Raw genomic sequence first — 19,423 nt, 5'->3', positions numbered from 1 at the left:
CATACATAGTAAAACCATTTGAAAGAACTTCATGCACTCAGATTAAGTTCTTTCATGAATTCTAAATAATTTCAGCTAAAAAATACTGAGGTACCAAAGATTTATACTGATACAAAATATCAACACATTTTTATATGTCAAAAGATGTAGTATCAGGGTGCTTGGCTGGCTCAGTCAGTACAGCATGCGACCACTGATCTCAGGGTTATGCGTTCAAGCCCCACGTTGGACATGCGGCCTATTAAAAAAAAAAAAAAAGATGTAATAATGTTGAAAAGCTAAAAAAAAGAAAAAAAATCACATGGCATTTTGACAATAAAATCCTTCAGAAATCTCAAAAATAAAAATCTTAAAGCTATTGCGAATAATTTTCTCCTATAACTTATAAAGCATTTTTTTTACTATGCTGCTCACCAAGGAAATGCGGTTTTGGAATTCAAAAATTACCAGCCAACAGTCAATCAATAAATACTTGATGTGCAACTCTTCATCTCAAGGTCATGAGTTCAAGCCCCACATTGGACACAGACCTCACTTAAGAAAAAAAAAAAAAAACAAACCATAAAAAACTTGATGTGATTTTTTGGTGATTTTCAAAGCTTTTATATACACATAAGCAAATTTTTTCTGAAACATCGGAGCATAAATTGACCCTAAAATGTGTCAACATGTATTTCCTAATAACAAAGACTTTGTTTCATATAACCTCAGTAGAGTTCTTAAAACCAGGGAATTCAGTATTATCTAATCCACAAGTCCATATTCAAATTACATCAACTATGCCCAAAGCATCATTTATAGCCACAATGCCCTTCCAATTCCAGGATTTAATACAAGATCAAGTATTGTGTTTAGTTATGTCTCTCTTTTTGCCTTTAATCTGGAACAATTCTTGGTCTTTTTCTGTGTTTTTTGATACTGGAATATTTAGAGTACAGGCTAGTCAATTGGTAAAATGTTTTCAATTTGTTTTGTCTGGTATTTTCTAATGACTAGATTCAGGTATGCATTTCTCACAGGAATTATCACAAAGGTCATATTTTGTCCTCATTCTATTAGAAGTAGTAGTTTATCAGTTTGTGCCCATATTGATGGTGGTAGCAATGATTTTCATTATAGTGGTATCCTCCATATTATCCCAATAAAAATTTGTGAATTTTTCTCTTCATAAATGATTTGTGGGGAGATATGTTGAGATTATGTAAATACTGTTTTCTCAAACAGTGGCCCACAAGTTTTAGCCTTCATTAATGATTTTCTAAGATCATTTCTTCTATATTTATTAGTTTGCATTCAATTATCAGGAAGAATTTTTCCTTCTTCCTCATTCATTCATTCATATGATTCATATTATAAATTCTTATATATAAGGGTACCATTAATTACTATGAATTTTTATGTGGATTCTCAAATTGTCCCAGATTTAGCCAACAAGAGTCCCTTTAATCTGGTTCTTCTGTCCTTTTGCCAGGTTCCTAATGTTTCTCTGAGTATTTCCTTACTTTTAGGGTGGGTGACTGAAACATTTTATACTTTGATATAGAGTTAAATTATAATGAATTACCATATACTTAACGAGTTATATATACTTAAAACGAGTTATATATACTTAAAATATGTGTATTTGTGCATGTTAATCCTCTAGCTAGCAGCACTTTCTACAGTGTTACAGGCAAGGAATTCTTCAACTACTCTGGATAAGTAAATACACTGATGATAATGGAAATCACGTTTTCTGTTAGAGAAAGAAAGCAGCGAAGAAGAAAGGCCAGAATAAATTCTGGGTTTTAAACACAGATACAGAAAAATAAATATAGACGTGTATATGTAAGTGTGTGGGTATACATACACTCACATATGTATTTTCTAGCTCTGTTCACTGAGAGGCCCTCTAAGCAAAAAGGCACCTAGAGCAATGAAAACAACGGGCAGCCTTATCTTGGCTTTAAACACTGTCCCCCACTAAAAGCAAGCAGGTCTCCTTAGAGACTGGTCTGGGCAGAAAAGCAGCTTTCCCTTTAAATTAAGGGGAAAATTAATAATTTATGAGTGATTAATTTCTACTTAAATAATAACTTTACACTGAACACTTAAAAATGGTTAAGATTAAGTAAATTTTATGTTGTGTATTTTAGCACAATAAAATTAAACAACAAAAAAACAATGTATATGAGAATACTGCAGTAAAAAGCACTATTCTTTCCTGATAAAGTACAAAAAATACAAAATACATCAACTGACAAATAAATGAGAAAACTAGTACTGCCTGAGGCAGTTTTCTTGCAATGCCCCTCAATACATTTATTTAGAAGAGAGAGTTCTGAGGACTTATTTGGATATGCTATGTATAGCAACACTTAAAGAAAAAAAACATAATACACAGTCCAAGCCTTGAACAAACTTCAATTTAATTAACATTCACTGAATACTTACTATGCAGGCAGCACTCTGCAATACAATGGAAGACACAAAGTGAGTAAGACATAATTTTTGCCTTTTAGGAGCAAAAAATTCTTCTGCTTACATGAAATTTAGGACACTGAGTGCATGATAATGTAGATGATCCAGTTTGGAGAAGAGAAAACAAACTATGTGAAGATGTGAAGCTTTGAGCCCTGACATTAAAATGCATAATTAAGAATGTAACCTCACTTCTTAATAATTTAAAATCAAATCAGATGACATGATCATCTACATGAGACGCTAGCAGGACAATGAGTCCATTCAATATAAGCAATTTTTCTAGTAAGGTCATCTCAGAACAAGGTAAAACAAAGTTGTGTTCTTGGTTCTTTTTTTTTCTTTTTTTTTTTTTAAAGATTTTATTTATTTATTTGAGAGAGAGAGAATGAGAGACAGAGAGCATGAGAGGGAGGAGGGTCAGAGCGAGAAGCAGACTCCCTGCCAAGCAGCGAGCCCGATGCGGGACTCGATCCCGGGACTCCAGGATCATGACCTGAGCCGAAGGCAGTCGCTTAACCAACTGAGCCACCCAGGCGCCCCATGTTCTTGGTTCTTTTAATGCTAAAAAAACCAGAATAAAGTGAGGTTTTCTAATGTTACATCAACTACCTAGATTTCTTAGTAACAAGAATTATTCCTTAATTACACTCTTAAAGTAAAAATATTAAGATCTAAACCATTTTGTACTTGGATATAACTATGTGTCTCTTTTTCTCTCTTTCCCTCAAGTTCAGCACACAGAATATGGATGTTCAAAGATTATTAACTAAATTGAATAGGAAAAGAGAAAACACTTGAAAAGTCAGGGTGCCTCTAATAAGGCCTTCATTAAAAATTTCTGGTAGAAGTAGTAAAAGAAATCACCAAATTTGGAACATGATATACAGAATTATATCACTTTTTAAATCCTCTCAAGGATCAGAAAAAATTTAAAGTAGATAAAAACTTATCAAATTTGGTGTATAGGTCTGATGTTACTCAATATTTTAAAAGTCACAGTAATGGAACCTCCTTGAGTGTTTAAAATCCTACTACATTTAAAGTTGAAACTGAAGCATATCAAAAAAACAATTCAGCATTCTTTAAAGTTCTTACCACAATCATTTCTGAAGGCTCTAATACAAGACAATCACATCCTCTTTTTCCTCCAAACTGCTTACCAAAACTATAAAAACAAAAGAACAATTTCTTTAGCAAAAATTATAGATAAAATATATCAATATAGGAAAAAATAAAAAACAACCCCGCCCAAAACCCTAAATGTTAACCAAAAAATTACAATCCTATCACTTATACAAGATTTTCTTAAAAACAAACCAAAATATCTTTCTTCATATTTACCCTGATATAACTGATCTCAACATATTTTGTGTGAAAAATCTTTTAAAATATCTGCCTTTAACTCTTCTCTAAAACTTTTATAGTTTAGGATACTCGCCTAGTCTCAAATCTTGAATTTGGTATAATGTTGAATTAACATAAAAACACCTAAGAAAGAATGAAGCCCTAACTATGGAATATTTTCTGAAAATAAATTATTATAATATTTTGGGAGCAGTAATCAACAAAAGATAAAAAGAACTTTAAAAATATATCCACATTTAAATATATAAATAAATATACTAAGATACACATGTGATTTATTTTTCAGAAATACTGCTGGGGAATCCCTGGCTACCTCTTTCAAAAAACTGTAACTGGGTTAGTTCTAAAAGAAAATATATTTCTGTATTCTTCACCTGGGAGAAAGACTTCTCAGCAATCAAAAAAGGAAGCATTCATATAGGAAAAACATAACATTTTCATTTTAAAAGAGAAACTGAATGTTTTAAAAGGATGGAGGGATAGGATAAAATACTTGCTAATAAAATACTTGCTAATTATTTAAGACACAAAATGTTAACATATGGAGACCACACTTAAATTGTAAAAAGCAATCTAAAATATTACATCAATGAAAATTAAGTACCATGGCCAATTATAAAATATCTAAAATATAACTACAAACTAACCAAATTAAAAAGAAACTCCACTAATCAACCAAAATATAAACTACTAAAAAGTAAACATAATGAGGAAATATAGGTCATTTATAAAACACTATATAATTTTATAGACTAGAGTGACTGAATGAAGAGACCTATCATGTACTTTTATGAAAAGGCTCAATTTTCTAAAAACGTCAATTCTTCACAAAGTATAATGTTATACACAAATATTAGTTCATAACAAAATCCTAAGGTACCTCCTTAGTGCAGTAGGCAGCATGTCAGTCTTGTAACAAAATCTTAATGTCTAAATGTAATAAATCACTCCTGAACATAAAAAAAATCACTTTTGTTTTTTCTTAAGCACTATAACTATTTTTTCCCCCAAACTGTAATAGCATCTAATGCATAAAAAATTAGAAGTAAATTTGTGGAAGTTTCTTTCATTGAAGATACAGTAACAGGGACCAGATTTATTCTCCTACCTAAAAAAATGAGAAAACTCATACAAAATATATAAAACAACACAGTTTCAACACGTATGATTCCTAAGAGAGAAAATAAAGAACTTAAGATGACGCCTATAGTATCCCATTTTACCACCAAGAGGAAATCTCTAGGCCATTTAGCTACATGCCCTAGATCAGAATTAGCAAATTGCCTTCTCTATGTCTAGTATGTTCAAAAGCTTTATCGTGAACAGGTTTTAGATTTTTTCAATTTTTTTTCTTTTTTTACTGAAAGAATATGGTTTTTGTCCATTATTTTACTAATACAGCATACTGTATTAGTTGATTTATGAATGCTAAGCCTTCTTGCATTCTCAAGATAACCCCAACTTACTCAGTTTCTAATACTTTATTAATATATACCTGGATTTGGTTTGCTGTTATTTTGTTAATGACTGCTGCATGTATGCTCATGAAAGATAACAATGTGTAGTTTGCTTTTCTTGTGTTGTTTTTGTCTGTGTTAGTGTTAGATTAATACTGGACTCATAAAATAGGTTTTAAGTGCTCCTTCTTTCCCCATTTCCAGAAGAGTTTGTACAGGATAAATAACAATGCTTCCCTAAATACCTGAAAACACTTGGCAGTAAAGCCATTTGGGCCCAGCCTTTTCTTTGTGGGAATAAATGTAATTATCAATTTAATTTCTTTACTTTTTCATAAATATATTCCAAGTTTCTTTTTCAGCCTATTTATGGTAATGTATGTCTTTGTAAGATTTGCCCTGTTATAAAGTAGCTTATAAAATTTTTAAATACTTTTAACTTCTGTAGGATATTAATATCTCTTCTTTCATACCTGATTTTGGTAATATGTGCTTTCTCTTTTTTAAATGATCAGTCTATCCCAAAGTTTATCAGTTTTATTGACCTTTTCAAAGAACCAACTTTTCCTTTCATTGATTATTTTCTATTGTTTTTCTGGTTTTTATTTCATTGATTTCCACTCAAACTTTACGTCTGTTTCAAATTTACTTTGCTATTCTTATTAAGATGAAAACTTAAGGTGACTGAATTGAGACCATTCTTCCTTTCTCATTAAGTTACTATAAATTTAGTGTTGTAAATTTCCCTCTAAATTCCCCCTTTAGGGGAATCTCCGTATTTGTTATGTGTTCACTTTCATTCATTTCAAAACATTTTCTAATTTCTGCTGTCAACTTTTCCTTGATCTATGGGTCATTTACAAATGTTTTGTTTAAATTCTCATATTTCTTCCTGGAATTCATTTATAATTTAATTCCAATATACTCAGAGAATAAACCCTGAGTAATTTCAACCTTTTTAAATTTACTAAGATGTTTATAGTCTAGAATATGCTCTATCCTGGAAAATGATCTATAAGCCTGAAAAAAAAAAAGTATCAAAGTGGTAATAGTACTTCTCAAACTATCTGTCTTTACTAATTTTTCAATCGAGTGGTTCTACTGATGATAGAGTTTTGAAATCTCCAGCTGTAAGAGTTCAATTTCTACTGATCTTTTCAATTGTCAGTTTTTACTTCTAGTATTTTAGGGCTCTATCAGTACAAACTGTTTTATGTTCCTAATACATTCATCGTTTTACAACTATGAGAATTTGCTCTTAGTCTCTAGTCACATATTGGGTTTTATAGTTGATTTTGATTGATGTTGATATGACCACTCCAGTTCTCTTATGAATACAACTTGCCTACTATATCTATTTCTATCCTTTTACTTTAAATGTATTTGTGCTTTGAACCTTAAGTACTGCCTAAAGACAACATATAATTGGATCTTGGATTGTCACAGAATCTGATAAAGCATCTTTTAACTAGAGTGCCTAGACCATAATATGTAATGAAATTACTGACATGGTTTGATTTTCCTACTTACTTTGTAAATGCCCCATCCTTTCTGTCCCTCTGCTCCTACACTACTGCCATCATCTCTGATGAGCAGTTTTAGTCTACTGTTTTAATTTCTGTGATGATTTTTAAATGTTCTTTAAATCCTATTAAATTCTTAATAGTTCACCTAAGGATTACAACATGCACACAATATGCAACAATACAAGGCAAGGCTGTCCACTCTCACCACTTCGAACCAACAATGTACTAGAGATTATAGCAGTATAATAACACAAGAAAAAGAAAATTAAAGGCACAGAGAATGGGTACGAAGAAGTAAAATGTCTTTACCAGAGATGACCCATCCTATATGTGGCAAACTCTAAGGACCCATAAACTTTCCTAGAAAACTTAGAGTGTACCACGGCCACGGGACATAACATCAATATGTAAAATCAACTGTGTTTCTATACACTAGCAATGAAAAAAATAAACATGAAATTAAGCATGCAATGCTATCCAGAGTAGGATCAAAAAGAAAAATATTTGGGAATAGTTGGACTAATGGACTAATACACTAAAAAATGCAGAATTACAACATAGCATAGCATCCAACACAGCATCATCCAATCTACAAATATGGACTGTTTTTACATATATTTACATCTTTGATGATGCTATGTTGTTAAGACTTCAAGTCTCCCTCAAATAATCTACAGATTCAAAGTATTTCCAGACTTCCAGTTTCTGTTCTGGCATGTAAGCATCTTGGAAAACGCCATCTGTCTTAGTAACAAGTAAAAAAGTGAACAAACCAATACATCACCAACCTTTCTTGATATGTACGAGAAGTAAGGTAACAAGAACAAACTGCTGCCCCCAAATTGAATGTAATGACAGACAAGTCCAGAAAAACACAACTTTGAGTAGCAATCGCTGCAGGATCTAGTGCCATGGTAAGGAAAATTGAGCTGTAATTGAGGAACTGCTGGAAGCTCAGTGTGGACAACTCTGAGAGTTAAAAACTTCAGAGAGACACAATCCATGAAAGGGTCCCCATACTTTGAGTTTTACTTCATTGATCTCTACCAGGTTCTCACAGAGAATAAAAAAAGCCCCTTGTACTTCTGGCAGGGGAAGGGAGAAAAGGAACCATTTTGAAACATCCCACAGCATTCTGTTCTTCTTCACAAGGTCTGCCCATGAGAGTCTAAGAGACTCAAGTTGGCTCTAGCCTTCCATAAGAAGAAAGGGAAATATCCCACTCCCACCCACTCTAGCAATCCTGTCCCACCTAAAAGGTGGGGGAACGGGGGAGAAACTGAGGAATACATGTAAAGTTCATACTTCAGAGGTAACGGCTCACCAAAAAAATAAGATCTAATCACAGGACTACAAAATGCTTTCCCTCCTCCCATACTTTATCAGAATATTACTAAAGGACTATTTACAGCAGTTTCTTTTACCACAGTACATCATGTCTGGCTATCAAGTAAAAGTGACAAGGCATACTAAAAGACAAAAGACACAGATGGAAGAGATAGACCAAGTATCAGAACCAGACTCTGATAGGGCTGGGATGTATAAGAATTATACACCATGACCAAGTAGGATTTAACTCAGGTATACAAGGATAGTTCAACATTCAAAAAAAATCAATTAATGTAATCAATCATATTAAGAGGTTAAAAAAAAAAAATAACACAATCATACCAACAGATGCAGAAAAAGCATTTGACAAAAACCAAAACCCATTCATGATAAAAACTCAGTATACTAGGAGTACAGGGTAACCTCCTCAACTTGATTATGACTATTTACAAAAACGAATAGCTAATATCTACTAAGATGAGAACCTAAGCAAGGATGTCCCCTTCTCAACCACTGCTTTTCAACATTATACTGGAGGACCTAACTAATACAGTCAGAAAAGGAAACAAAGGTCTAAGGTTGGTAAGGCAAAGATAAAATTATCCTGTTCACGGATGACATGTTTATCTAAGTACAAAATCTAGGGGGGAGGGAACCCAAAAATACTTCTGGTATAAGCTATTATAGCAAGGTTGCAGTATACAAGTTTAATATACAAATATCAATTACTTTCCTATATACTATAAATGAACAAACGGAATTTGAAATTAAAAAAAAAAAACACAATGCCATTTCCGTTAGCATCCAAATAAATAGAAAATTCTATGGTAAAAATCTACCAGAATAATGTACAAGGTCAGTATGATGAAAATTATAAAACTCTGATCAAAGATATTGAAGAGCTAGACAAATGAAGAGAGATTCCAAGTTCATGGACAGAAAAACTCATTGTTGTCAAGATGTCATTTCTCCCCAAGTTGAATTATAGATTCAATGCACTTCCAATCAAAATCTCTGGAAGTTATGCAATTATTGAAAAACCAATTCTAAAGTTTACATGGACAGGCAAAAGACTTAGAATAGCTAACACAACATTGAAGGAGAAGAACTAAGTCAGAAGACTGACACTAGGGACACCTGGGTGGTTCAGTTAATAAATGTCTGCCCTTGGCTCAGGTCATGATCTCAGGGTCCTGGGATGGAGGCCCACATCCGGCTCCCTACCCAACGAAGAGTCTGCTTCTCCCTCTATCTCTGCCCCTCCCCCAACTTGTGCTCTTTCTCCCCCTCCTGCTCATTTTCAAATAAATAAATCTTAAAAAAATAAAAAAGAAGAATGACACTAGATGACTTTAAAACGTACCATACAGGTTCAGGGAACAGGACACTGTGGTATTGGTTAAAGAATAAACAAAGGTATCAATAAAATAGAACAGAGCCCCAAATCAGATCCCATGAATATGCTCAACTGATTTTGACAAAGGAGCAAAAGCAACATAGTGGAGCAAAGACAGTCTCTTCCACAAATGGTGCTGGAATAATGGACATCTACGTGTCAAAAAATGAATCTAGACACAGATCTTACACCACCTCATCAAGAAAATTAACTCAAAATGGATCACCGATCTAAATGTAAAACATAAAACCATACAACTCCTAGAAAACACAGGAAAAATCTAAATGATTCTAGGAATGTCAGTGACCTTTTAGCTCCAAAATCAAAGGCATGATACATGAAAGAAACAAGCTGAACTTCATTACCAATGAAAACTGTTATACAAAAGACAAAGTCAAGAGAATGAGAAGACAAGCCACAGATAAAGAAAGATATTTCCAAAAGGTCCATCTGAAAAAGGCCTGTTACCCAAAATACAAAGAATTCTTAAAACTCAACAAGAAAATTTAAAAATGGGTCAAAGACCTTAACAGACAGCCCACCAAAGAAGATATACAGATGGCAAGCAAGCCCATGAAAAGCTCCACATCAGAAGTCATCAGGGAAATGCAAATTAAAATAACAATGAGCTACCACTACACCCTATAGCAATAGCTAACACCAGTACACAGACAACACCAAATGCTTGATATGGTTGTGGAGCAATGGGAACTCTCATTCATTGGTCTAGGAACATGAAATGACACAGACGCTTTGGTAGAGTTTGGCAATTTCTTACAAAACTAAAAATACTCTTATCATATGACCTAGTAATCAGATTCCTCCTCCCAAAGGAGCTGAAAACTTACGTCCACACTACAACATGCACATGGATGTTTCAATCAGCTGTTCAAGAGTCAACTGCAAATTCTTAACTTGAGAGTATGACAAACAATACAAATGAAAAGAGAAAAGCACTAACAGACAATTCAACAGAGAAGGTATAGCAATGCCTAACAAGCACATGTAAAGATCTGCAAAGGCACCAGGGACTACTGAAATGCAAATTAAAATAACACTGAGATGCTGTTAAATACACATTGAAACAGTAACAATCAAAGACTGTCAACAACAAGTGATAGAGAAGATACAGAGAAACTCGATCCATTAAATGTTGCTGGTCAGAATGTAAAACAGTACAGTCACCTTTTAAACAATTTCGTCCTTTTCAAAAGTTAAATATATGCTTTTCATACAACAGAACAATCCCACTATTTTTGGATATCTAAAAACAAATGTAAACACACGGCCCATATAAAGACTTGCAAATGAATCTTGGTAACACTATTATTTGTAAAAACTCCCAAACTAGAATAAAAAAATCTCTTATTTTTCAAAATTTTCATCTTCTGATAAATGGCTAGACAAAATGTGGTATCTTTCTAGAATGAAGTACAATTTAATAATTTTTTTAAAATGGGTGTGCTACAACTGGTATATGCTCAAACATGGATGAATCTCAAAAACATTATTCTGACAGAGGCCAAAAACCCAAAGACTACTTTTAAATAACTGCAAAAAGTAGACAGTGACAGAAAGCAGATCACGTTAACTGCAAAAGAGCATGAGGCAACTTTTTCAGGCAATGGAAGTCATCTGTAACTGTGATGCACCAATGTATACATTTACTATAAATTATTCAACTGTGAACTTAAGATGGATGAATTTTATGGTATGCAAATTATACTTCAATAAAGCTATTTGAAGAAAACTAAGAAACAGAAGAAAATCTTTACAAACTTGGAATAGAAGATTTGTTGGCACACATAAGTACTACAAATAAAAGGGGAAAAAAAGTCATCCTTGGGACTTTGTAACAATTAAAGAAGTCACCACTGAAAAATGAAAAGGCAAGAATCAGTCCAGGAAAAGTATTTGCAACAGATCTATCTTGTAATGAATTTTTATACATCATATATAAATAACTCCTATAACTCAAAAAAGAGACAATCTCTTAAGAACTGAAACAACTTTTCACAAGAGAAGATCTGTGAATGGTTAATAACTACAGGCAAAAAAGCTGATAGTATCAGTTATCACAGAAATGCAAATTATACCACAATTAGATCCATTTCATACACACCAGAATAACTAAAATTAAAGACTAACCATCTCAAGCACTGACGAGGATAATGAACAATGTGAATTCTATAAACTGGTCGTAGCAATATAAATGAAAACTCGACATAACATCTGGCAGTTCTTTTGAGAAGTTAAACACGACTACCATACAGCTCAGCCACTGAACTCAAGGTATTTACTGAAGAAAAACACAAGTCCATACAGAGACTTGTACAGAAATGATCATAGGTGCTTTATTTGTTACCACAAAAAATTGGAAACAACCTTAATTTCTTTCAACAGTAAAATGTATAAACACACTGTGATATATGCATACAATGGGATACTAATGACCAATTTTACAAAATGGATTATTGATATACATGGCAATATGAAGGCATCTCCAAAACATTATGCTAAGTGAAATATTTTAAATACCAAGAACTATACAACAGATTGTGGTATATGGTATAGTGGTAAATGTTATCTATATACCAGAAAGCAGAACAGTGGTTGCCTGATGATGAGGGTGCAATAAAGTATAGATTACAAACTGACAACTAGATAAACAGCATCTGCAAAAAATTTACACCTATGAATATATTTGGTTAAAAAGTGAATGCTTCTACCTTCCCATCCCCAATTCCCCTTCTAGACAGAACAATAAAGCTCGTCTGCTCTCTGTACATCTCAACATTGTACTGTAGTTTCTTCCCAGGGTAGTAAGGCAGGAAATGCTTGGGCGGGGGGGGGGGGGGGCGTTTAAATTAGGGGAAAAAAAACAATAGTCAACTCACAAATCAGCAGACAATAGACAGAAAATCCTACAGATTCTCTAAGCCAGCTATTAGAACAAACATGTGAATTTAGTATGGTTACAAGATATAAAATCAACACATGCAACACCTCAACACTGAAGACTATGGAAGGCCACTGAGAGAAAACTACACAACATTGTTGACCTAAACAAATACAGTGATGCACTTGTTCACGGTCTAAAAGACTCAACTGTTAAGATGTCACTACTACCCAAAATTGTCTACAGATTCAGTGCATTTCCAATCAAAATCCCAGGCTTTGCTTTTTTTTTTAATTAAAATTCATCTGAAACTGTAAAGAACCTATAATAACCCAAACAATTTGACAAAGCTGGGAGGACTCAGACATTCTGTAACATATTATAAAGCCAGAGTCATCAGGATAATATGGCAATGGTACAACACAGAAAAATAAATCAATGAAAAAAATTAAATCAATGAAACAAATTAAACAGTTGGGAAATAGACCCACATAGTCAATAAAATTTCAACAAAGATACAAAGGTAATTCAGAGAAAGGATAGTTTTATCAACAAATGGTGCTAGAACAATTGAATATGCACAGGTAAAATATGCACTGACTCTTGATTCTGGCTTAGATCATGATCTCACAGTCAGGTGATGGAACCCTGGAGACCAGCTCCTCACTCAGCAGGGTGTCTGCCTGAGATTCTCTCTCTCTCCCTCTGCCTCTGCCCCTCCCCATCCCCATCTCACGCTTGTGCATGCTCTCTTTCTCTCTCTCTCTCTAAAAAAAAGATTGACCGGGGACGCCTGGGTGGCTCAGTCGGTTAAGCGGCTGCCTTCGGCTCAGGTCATGATCCCAGGGTCCTGGGATCGAGTCCCACATCGGGCTCCTTGCTCGGAGGGGAGCCTGCTTCTCCCTCTGCCTGCCTCTCCCCCTGCTTGTGTTCTGTCTCTCTGACAAATAAATAAATAAAATCTTTAAAAAAAAAAAAAAAAAGATTGACCGTACCAAGTGTTTGTGAGGAGGTGTTGTGGAACAACTAGCTCTCTCATATACTGCTGGTGGGAATGTAAAATGACAACTGTGGAAAAGAGTATGGCACTTTCTTAAAAGGTTAAATATCCCTCTACCACACAACCTAGCTTTTCCAAAATAAATATACATATATACTTATATATGTATATAAATGAAAATATGTGTCCACATGAAGACTATAATATAATCCATTCTCTTCCATTCTCTTCCCATGTACTCAAAAGATAAGAAACCATATGTCCATATAAAGACTGGTATACAAATGTCGATAGCATCACAAGTCAAAATAATCAAAAACAGGAAATTACCCAAATGTCTATGAATAGTTGAACTGCAAACAAAGAGTGGTATATCCATACAAAAGAATAGTGCAATAAAAAGCAATGAAATATATGAAAGATGAATGGATCAAGAAAATGTGGTAGAGAAAGAAATCCTCTCATTTCATGGATGAACATGAACGAACAGTGAGGCCATTCTGTTGAATGAAGTAAACTATAAACAGAAAGAGAAATACTATACAGTATCACATGTAGAGTTCCCCAATTTTTTTTTTAAAACTCGATTTCATAGAAACTAAAATGGTGGTTGCCAGGTACTCAGGGGAGAGGGAATTACAGCAATGAAAATCAAAGGGAACCAATTTTCAGATGCAACAAGAATAAGTTCTGGTGATCTAATGTACAGCATGGTGACTTAGAAAAAAGGAAAGAAATATAGATACATATTACAACATGGATAAGCCCCAAAGTAATTTTAATGAGCGTGAGAAGCCAGCCAAGAAAAGAATATATATTTTATGTTTCGCCTTATATAAAATTCTAGAAAATGTAATCTATAGTGACAAGACAAAAAAAAAAAATCCCTGGGGACCATGGGAGGGAATAGGAAGGATGAAATACTAAGTTTACAAAGGGGCATGAGCAATTTTTGGGGGGTGATGGATATGCTCATTACCTATACTAGAGTGGTGGTTTTACATGTGTATACATACACCAAAGTTTATCAAACTGTATATTTTAAATAAGTGCAATCTAGTCTACATCAATTACACCTTAATAAAGCCGTTTAAACAACAATTAGGGTGACCAGTTAGCCCGGTTGGCTAGAGCGTGGTGCTAATAAAAAACAATTAAGAAAACTAAAATGCAAGCCAAAAATGAGATAAAATGTATGCAAAATCTGTCACCTTATATCATGAATGTATTAAAGATTCCTACAAAAAAATTAAGACAACTTTAAAGCAGACAAAAAAACTTTATACAGATACTTCACAAAAGAATACAGAGGAAGCAGCAACCAATAACACAAGAAAAAGTGCTAAATATCATTAAGCAAGAAAATTAAAATGCAAACTATTTCACAGTGACTAGAATAGCTAAACTAAAAGACTGACAATCACGTGTTGGTGACTGTGTAGGAGAGAAACAGAACTCTTAGACACCGCTGGTGGGAGTTTAAAATGGTACAATGCTGTGGAAAGCAGTTTAGCAGTTTCTCATTAACAGTTTCTCTATTAAACTTCAAGACACACTATAAAGCTACTGTAATTACAACACTGTGACATTCAAGCAGGGACAAACAAAATCTAATGTAACGGTTCAGGAGCCCAGAAAAAGGCACACATATGTGGATATTTGTTTATTAAAAAAATGTGGCATTGAATGAGAATGGGAAAAGGATATATAGGAATCCATATGAAAAACTGTGCAATATTATCATACTCAAAAATCCAGTCTAAGTAGAATACAGACCTAAATGTGAAAGGAACACAAGGAAAGTTCTAGAAAATAACAAAGGAAAATATCTTCATGACTTCAGGTACAGAAATATTTCTTAAACAAAGAAGACAAAAAGAAAAAGACTGATCTACATTAGAATTAAGAACTTTCATTAATCCAAAGGCACTACTAAGAGAATGAACAATACAAGACACAGGGAAAAAGTATTTGCAACAAAAATAACCAGATTCTTATTCAGAATACATAGAGAATTTCTACGTCTCATTAACAAAGAGACAATGCATTAAAAAATGGGCACCAGATCTGAAGATACACTTGGAAATAAAAAGGTTATTCAAATAAAAATGCACTCACTCATCAGCAATCAGTAATATGCAAATCAAAATTATGAGGTACAGAAACTCAACAGAGTAACTGAAATTCAGCAGTCAAAATAAAAACCCCGACAATACTAAATGTTGGTAAGGATATGGAACAACAAATTCTCATACAATGCTGGTGAGTGTGTAAAATAGTACATCCACTTTAGAGTATAACTTGCAATCAACAATATATGAGTACTGTTCATATGAATACAGGCACATCTGGAGAGCCAACAATTCTCTGCTACATAAATGCATGCCCATGTCCATCTGATGTACAAGAATGTTCACAGCTGCTTTACTTGTAATAGCCCTCAACTATACAAACAATGTAATACTAATAAAGAAAGAAGTAACTCTAATTACATGGATGAATCTCATTAACAGTGGGCCAAAGAAGCTACACGCAAAAGAATATTGTATGATTACACTCACATCAAGTTCAAAAGTGAACAAAACCAAACTACAGTGTTTAGGTGTGCATATGGATGACAATACTTCTGAATGGTACAAATTTAGTTCTGCCTTGCTACTGGGCCTTCGGAGATGCTGAATGCCTAACTACAGAACATCAGGTGACAATGTCGCCTGAACTTCCTATTATGAACTGCATAGTTAGCCACAACTGTTGGGCAGGGGCAGTAGCAATCTGTGTAAGAGGCTGAGTTTACCCAGGAGCAGACACGTATTTATTTATTTATTTATTTTTAAAGATTTATTTATTTGAGAGAGAGAATGAGAGACACAGAGAGCATGAGGGGGGGAGGGTCAGAGGGAGAAGCAGACTCCCCCTGCTGAGCAGGGAGCCTGATGCGGGACTCTATCCTGGGACTCCCAGGATCATGACCTGAGCCGAAGGCAGTCGCTTAACCAATTGAGCCACCCAGGCGCTCCCAGGAGCAGATAGGTAGATCAGACTCCTTGAACATCAACTCCTACTGGAGTGCCTCCTCTACCTCAATCCATGCCTATGCCCACCTGGGCAGTTCCTTATGACCGGCTGACTGAGGAAGAAAAACCTTGAGCCTATTTCAAACAGTGAGTCTGCACAGTATGTTGGTACCATCCAAAAGTGGATGGCCCACACAGGTCACTCAGGGGTGACCATGAAAGAAGGTGGTAAAGGAAAATCCTCCTAGGGAATAGAACTTCACAGTACACTGAGATGTCCATTTTGTCTGGATTGAGAGATGGCCGGCATTACTGACTGAAACAGATTCATGGACAGTTACTAATGGTGTGGTTGAATGCTCAGGGATCTGGAACAAACAGGATTGGAAGACTGCTAATGAGAAATCTGGGAAGAGGTTTGCGGAAGCACTTCTTTCAGAATGGGCACAGACTTTGAAGATACCTGTGTCTCATATGAGTGCCTCAAGGGCATGCTCTGTGAAGGAGGCTTTTAATCATCAGGAACAAAATGAAATGCCCTATGGAGGTGAATCAAACTCTTCCTCCAGCTACACCAGTGCTTGTTCAATGGGCCCATGAATGAAGTGGCCATGGTGGCAGAGACAGAATATGCAGTGGCTCAACTGCTAATGCTACTGTTGGGAACCTAGCCTGCGAACATCAGAGATCAACGCTGAGACTCTGATATGGCACCATTCCTTGGGGGGACCAGTCACCTGGAGGCAGATTACTTACAATGGATTTTTTCTGTCGTGGAGGACAGTGCCTCTTCTCACTGATATACCTAGTAAGTCGTTCACAGAATTTTTGATTCCCATCCAAAAAACTCTGAGCTCTGCTGGTTTTAAGACTTAGTGCCCAATGGAAGATTGCTTCTACCAGGAAACACAACTGTTCCACTGAATTAAATACTTCCACCTGGCCGCTGAACCAACAGGCAGGGAGAGAGGTTACTTACTCTAAGGGCCTGAGTGATTGATTCCAATCATAAGGGGAAATTGAGTTGCTGCACAAAATGGGGGCCACGAGGACTACATCTGAAGCCTAGGAGATTCATTTAGACTCCTCATTGTACTTCCAGGTCTACTATTCAAAGTTAATGGAAAACTGCCACCACCACCACCACCACCAGGCAGGACATTTAAGGACCCTTCAGAAATCAAAGTTTTGTTCACATCATCAGCAGAGAACTCAGGACAGATGAAAGGCTGGCTTAGGGCAAAAGTATGTGAATGGGGAGTGAAAGAAGGAAGCCAGAGGTACCAACTACCACCTTGTGACCAATCATAGCAACAAGGAATATAGGAGCTTTACATATTTTTCCTTCGTTTATTGTATAGGTCTATATTTCTGTAAATGTTAACCATTTCCTTCGTCCTTCTCTTCCCCATATTTATTTTATATATAATTTGTTGGAAGTAAACTTTACAAGGTACTCTTTAGTTAGCAGAATATTCAGAAGCACTGTGATAAAGTATGTAATTCATATAGCCAGCAATGACTATTAGGATTGTACCTCTCATTATTTTGGGGAGAGGGTAAGAAATTCTTCACTTGTATGAAGGACAGCTTTATCTTGTAAGGTATAAACAGAATTCTTTTGTTGTTGGATGGAAGTTCAAACGTGTTTAGAAGCATTGATATGGAAGCTAAGTAGCCAAGGAAGTGGACTGTGCCAATTACTGACTGCCTTTCAATTGCAAATAAATAAATATATATATATATTTTAAGATTTATTTATTTATTTTAGAGAGTGAGAGCCCAGGCACATGTAAGTGGTAGGAGGGGCAGAGGGAGAGAGACAGTCCCAGGCAGACTCCCCTCTGAGCTCAGAGCCCTATTTGGGGCTCCATCTCACAACCCTGAGATTATGACCTGAACTGAAATCAAGAGTCAGACACTTCAACCAACTGAGCCACCCAGGCGCCCCTATTCACTCTCAGTTTCAAATCTACTTTGTAATAAAGGGTCTAGACTCAAGTCAATGTTCTCCTTCTACCTGCCAAAAATTTAAAGTTCTGTCAGTAGAGGGTGCTAGTAGAAGAACAATGCAATAGAAAAATTGTCTTTGGGGGAAGGGGGGAAGGGAGTGTGTGTGTGTGTGTGTGTGTGTGTGTCTGTCTGTCTGTCTGTCAAATCCCCAACCTCAGGGCCTAACCACACCCGAGCAGGGGGAGGGGAGGTTCTCTTGTCAGTCCTGCTCAGCAGTTCCCTCCCTGTCAGCCTTGACCCTGTGACTGTGTACCAGCTCTGGTGCAAGGCAACCCAGTGAATTTCTCCACTATCTACTGGGCTACAGCTAACACATTTCCAACAAGCTCTAAAATCCAGTTTTGGGGAGAGAGTCCCCCTTTCAGGTTTGTTCTTTCCTTCCCTTTTCTCCCTTAGCTCCTTTATCCTTCTCAATGCCTAATTTCTTAAAAAAAATATTCTTTACAGTCCTTGTTCAAATTACTGTGTGGTTTCTGTCTGTTGATGATAAGAGGAATAAATATTTTCTAAAGATTTTTAAAATTTATTTGGGGGAGAGAGAGATTGAGAAGGCATAAGCACAAAAGGGGGGAGGGGCAGAGGGAGAGGCAGAATCCCTGATGGGGAAGGAGCCCCATGCAGAGCTCAATCCCAGGATCCTGAGATCATGATCTGAGCTGAAGGGAGATGCTTAACCAACTGAGCCACCCAGGTGCCCCGATAAGGGGAATAAATATTTTTACATCTAGGGGAGGAGCAAGATGGCGGAGGAGTAGGAGACCGGTCCCAAGAATTCAGCTAGAAAGGGATCAAGCCATTCTGAACACCTACGAACTCAACAAGAGATCGAAGAAAAGAATAGCAACACCTCTCTGAACAGAAAAGCGACCACATTCTGGAAGGTAGGATGTGCAGAGAAGTGAACCCGAGGTAATATTCGGGAAGATAGACGGCGGGGGGGGGGGGGGGGGGGGGGGGG

General features: G+C 35.6%; 1 protein-coding gene across 6 annotated transcripts in view; it reads right to left on the bottom strand.

Moving 5' to 3' along the window:
* RAPGEF6 (Rap guanine nucleotide exchange factor 6) overlaps positions 1-19,423 on the bottom strand; it is a 196,634-nt gene that overhangs the window by 139,424 nt on the left and 37,787 nt on the right. For 5 of the 6 annotated variants that reach the window (XM_032425417.1, XM_032425422.1, XM_032425416.1 and 2 more), the window contains exon 5: positions 3,559-3,628. The exons of the other annotated variant lie outside the window; for it this stretch is intronic. In XM_032425417.1, the coding sequence (XP_032281308.1) occupies positions 3,559-3,628 (70 nt within the window). The remainder of the gene's footprint in view (positions 1-3,558; positions 3,629-19,423) is intronic. 6 annotated transcript variants of the gene reach the window in all.

Source organism: Phoca vitulina, unplaced genomic scaffold, assembly GCF_004348235.1.
Source record: "Phoca vitulina isolate PV1807 unplaced genomic scaffold, GSC_HSeal_1.0 scaffold32, whole genome shotgun sequence".
Taxonomy (NCBI): domain Eukaryota; kingdom Metazoa; phylum Chordata; class Mammalia; order Carnivora; family Phocidae; genus Phoca; species Phoca vitulina.
This window is presented reverse-complemented; position numbering and strand designations above follow the sequence as displayed.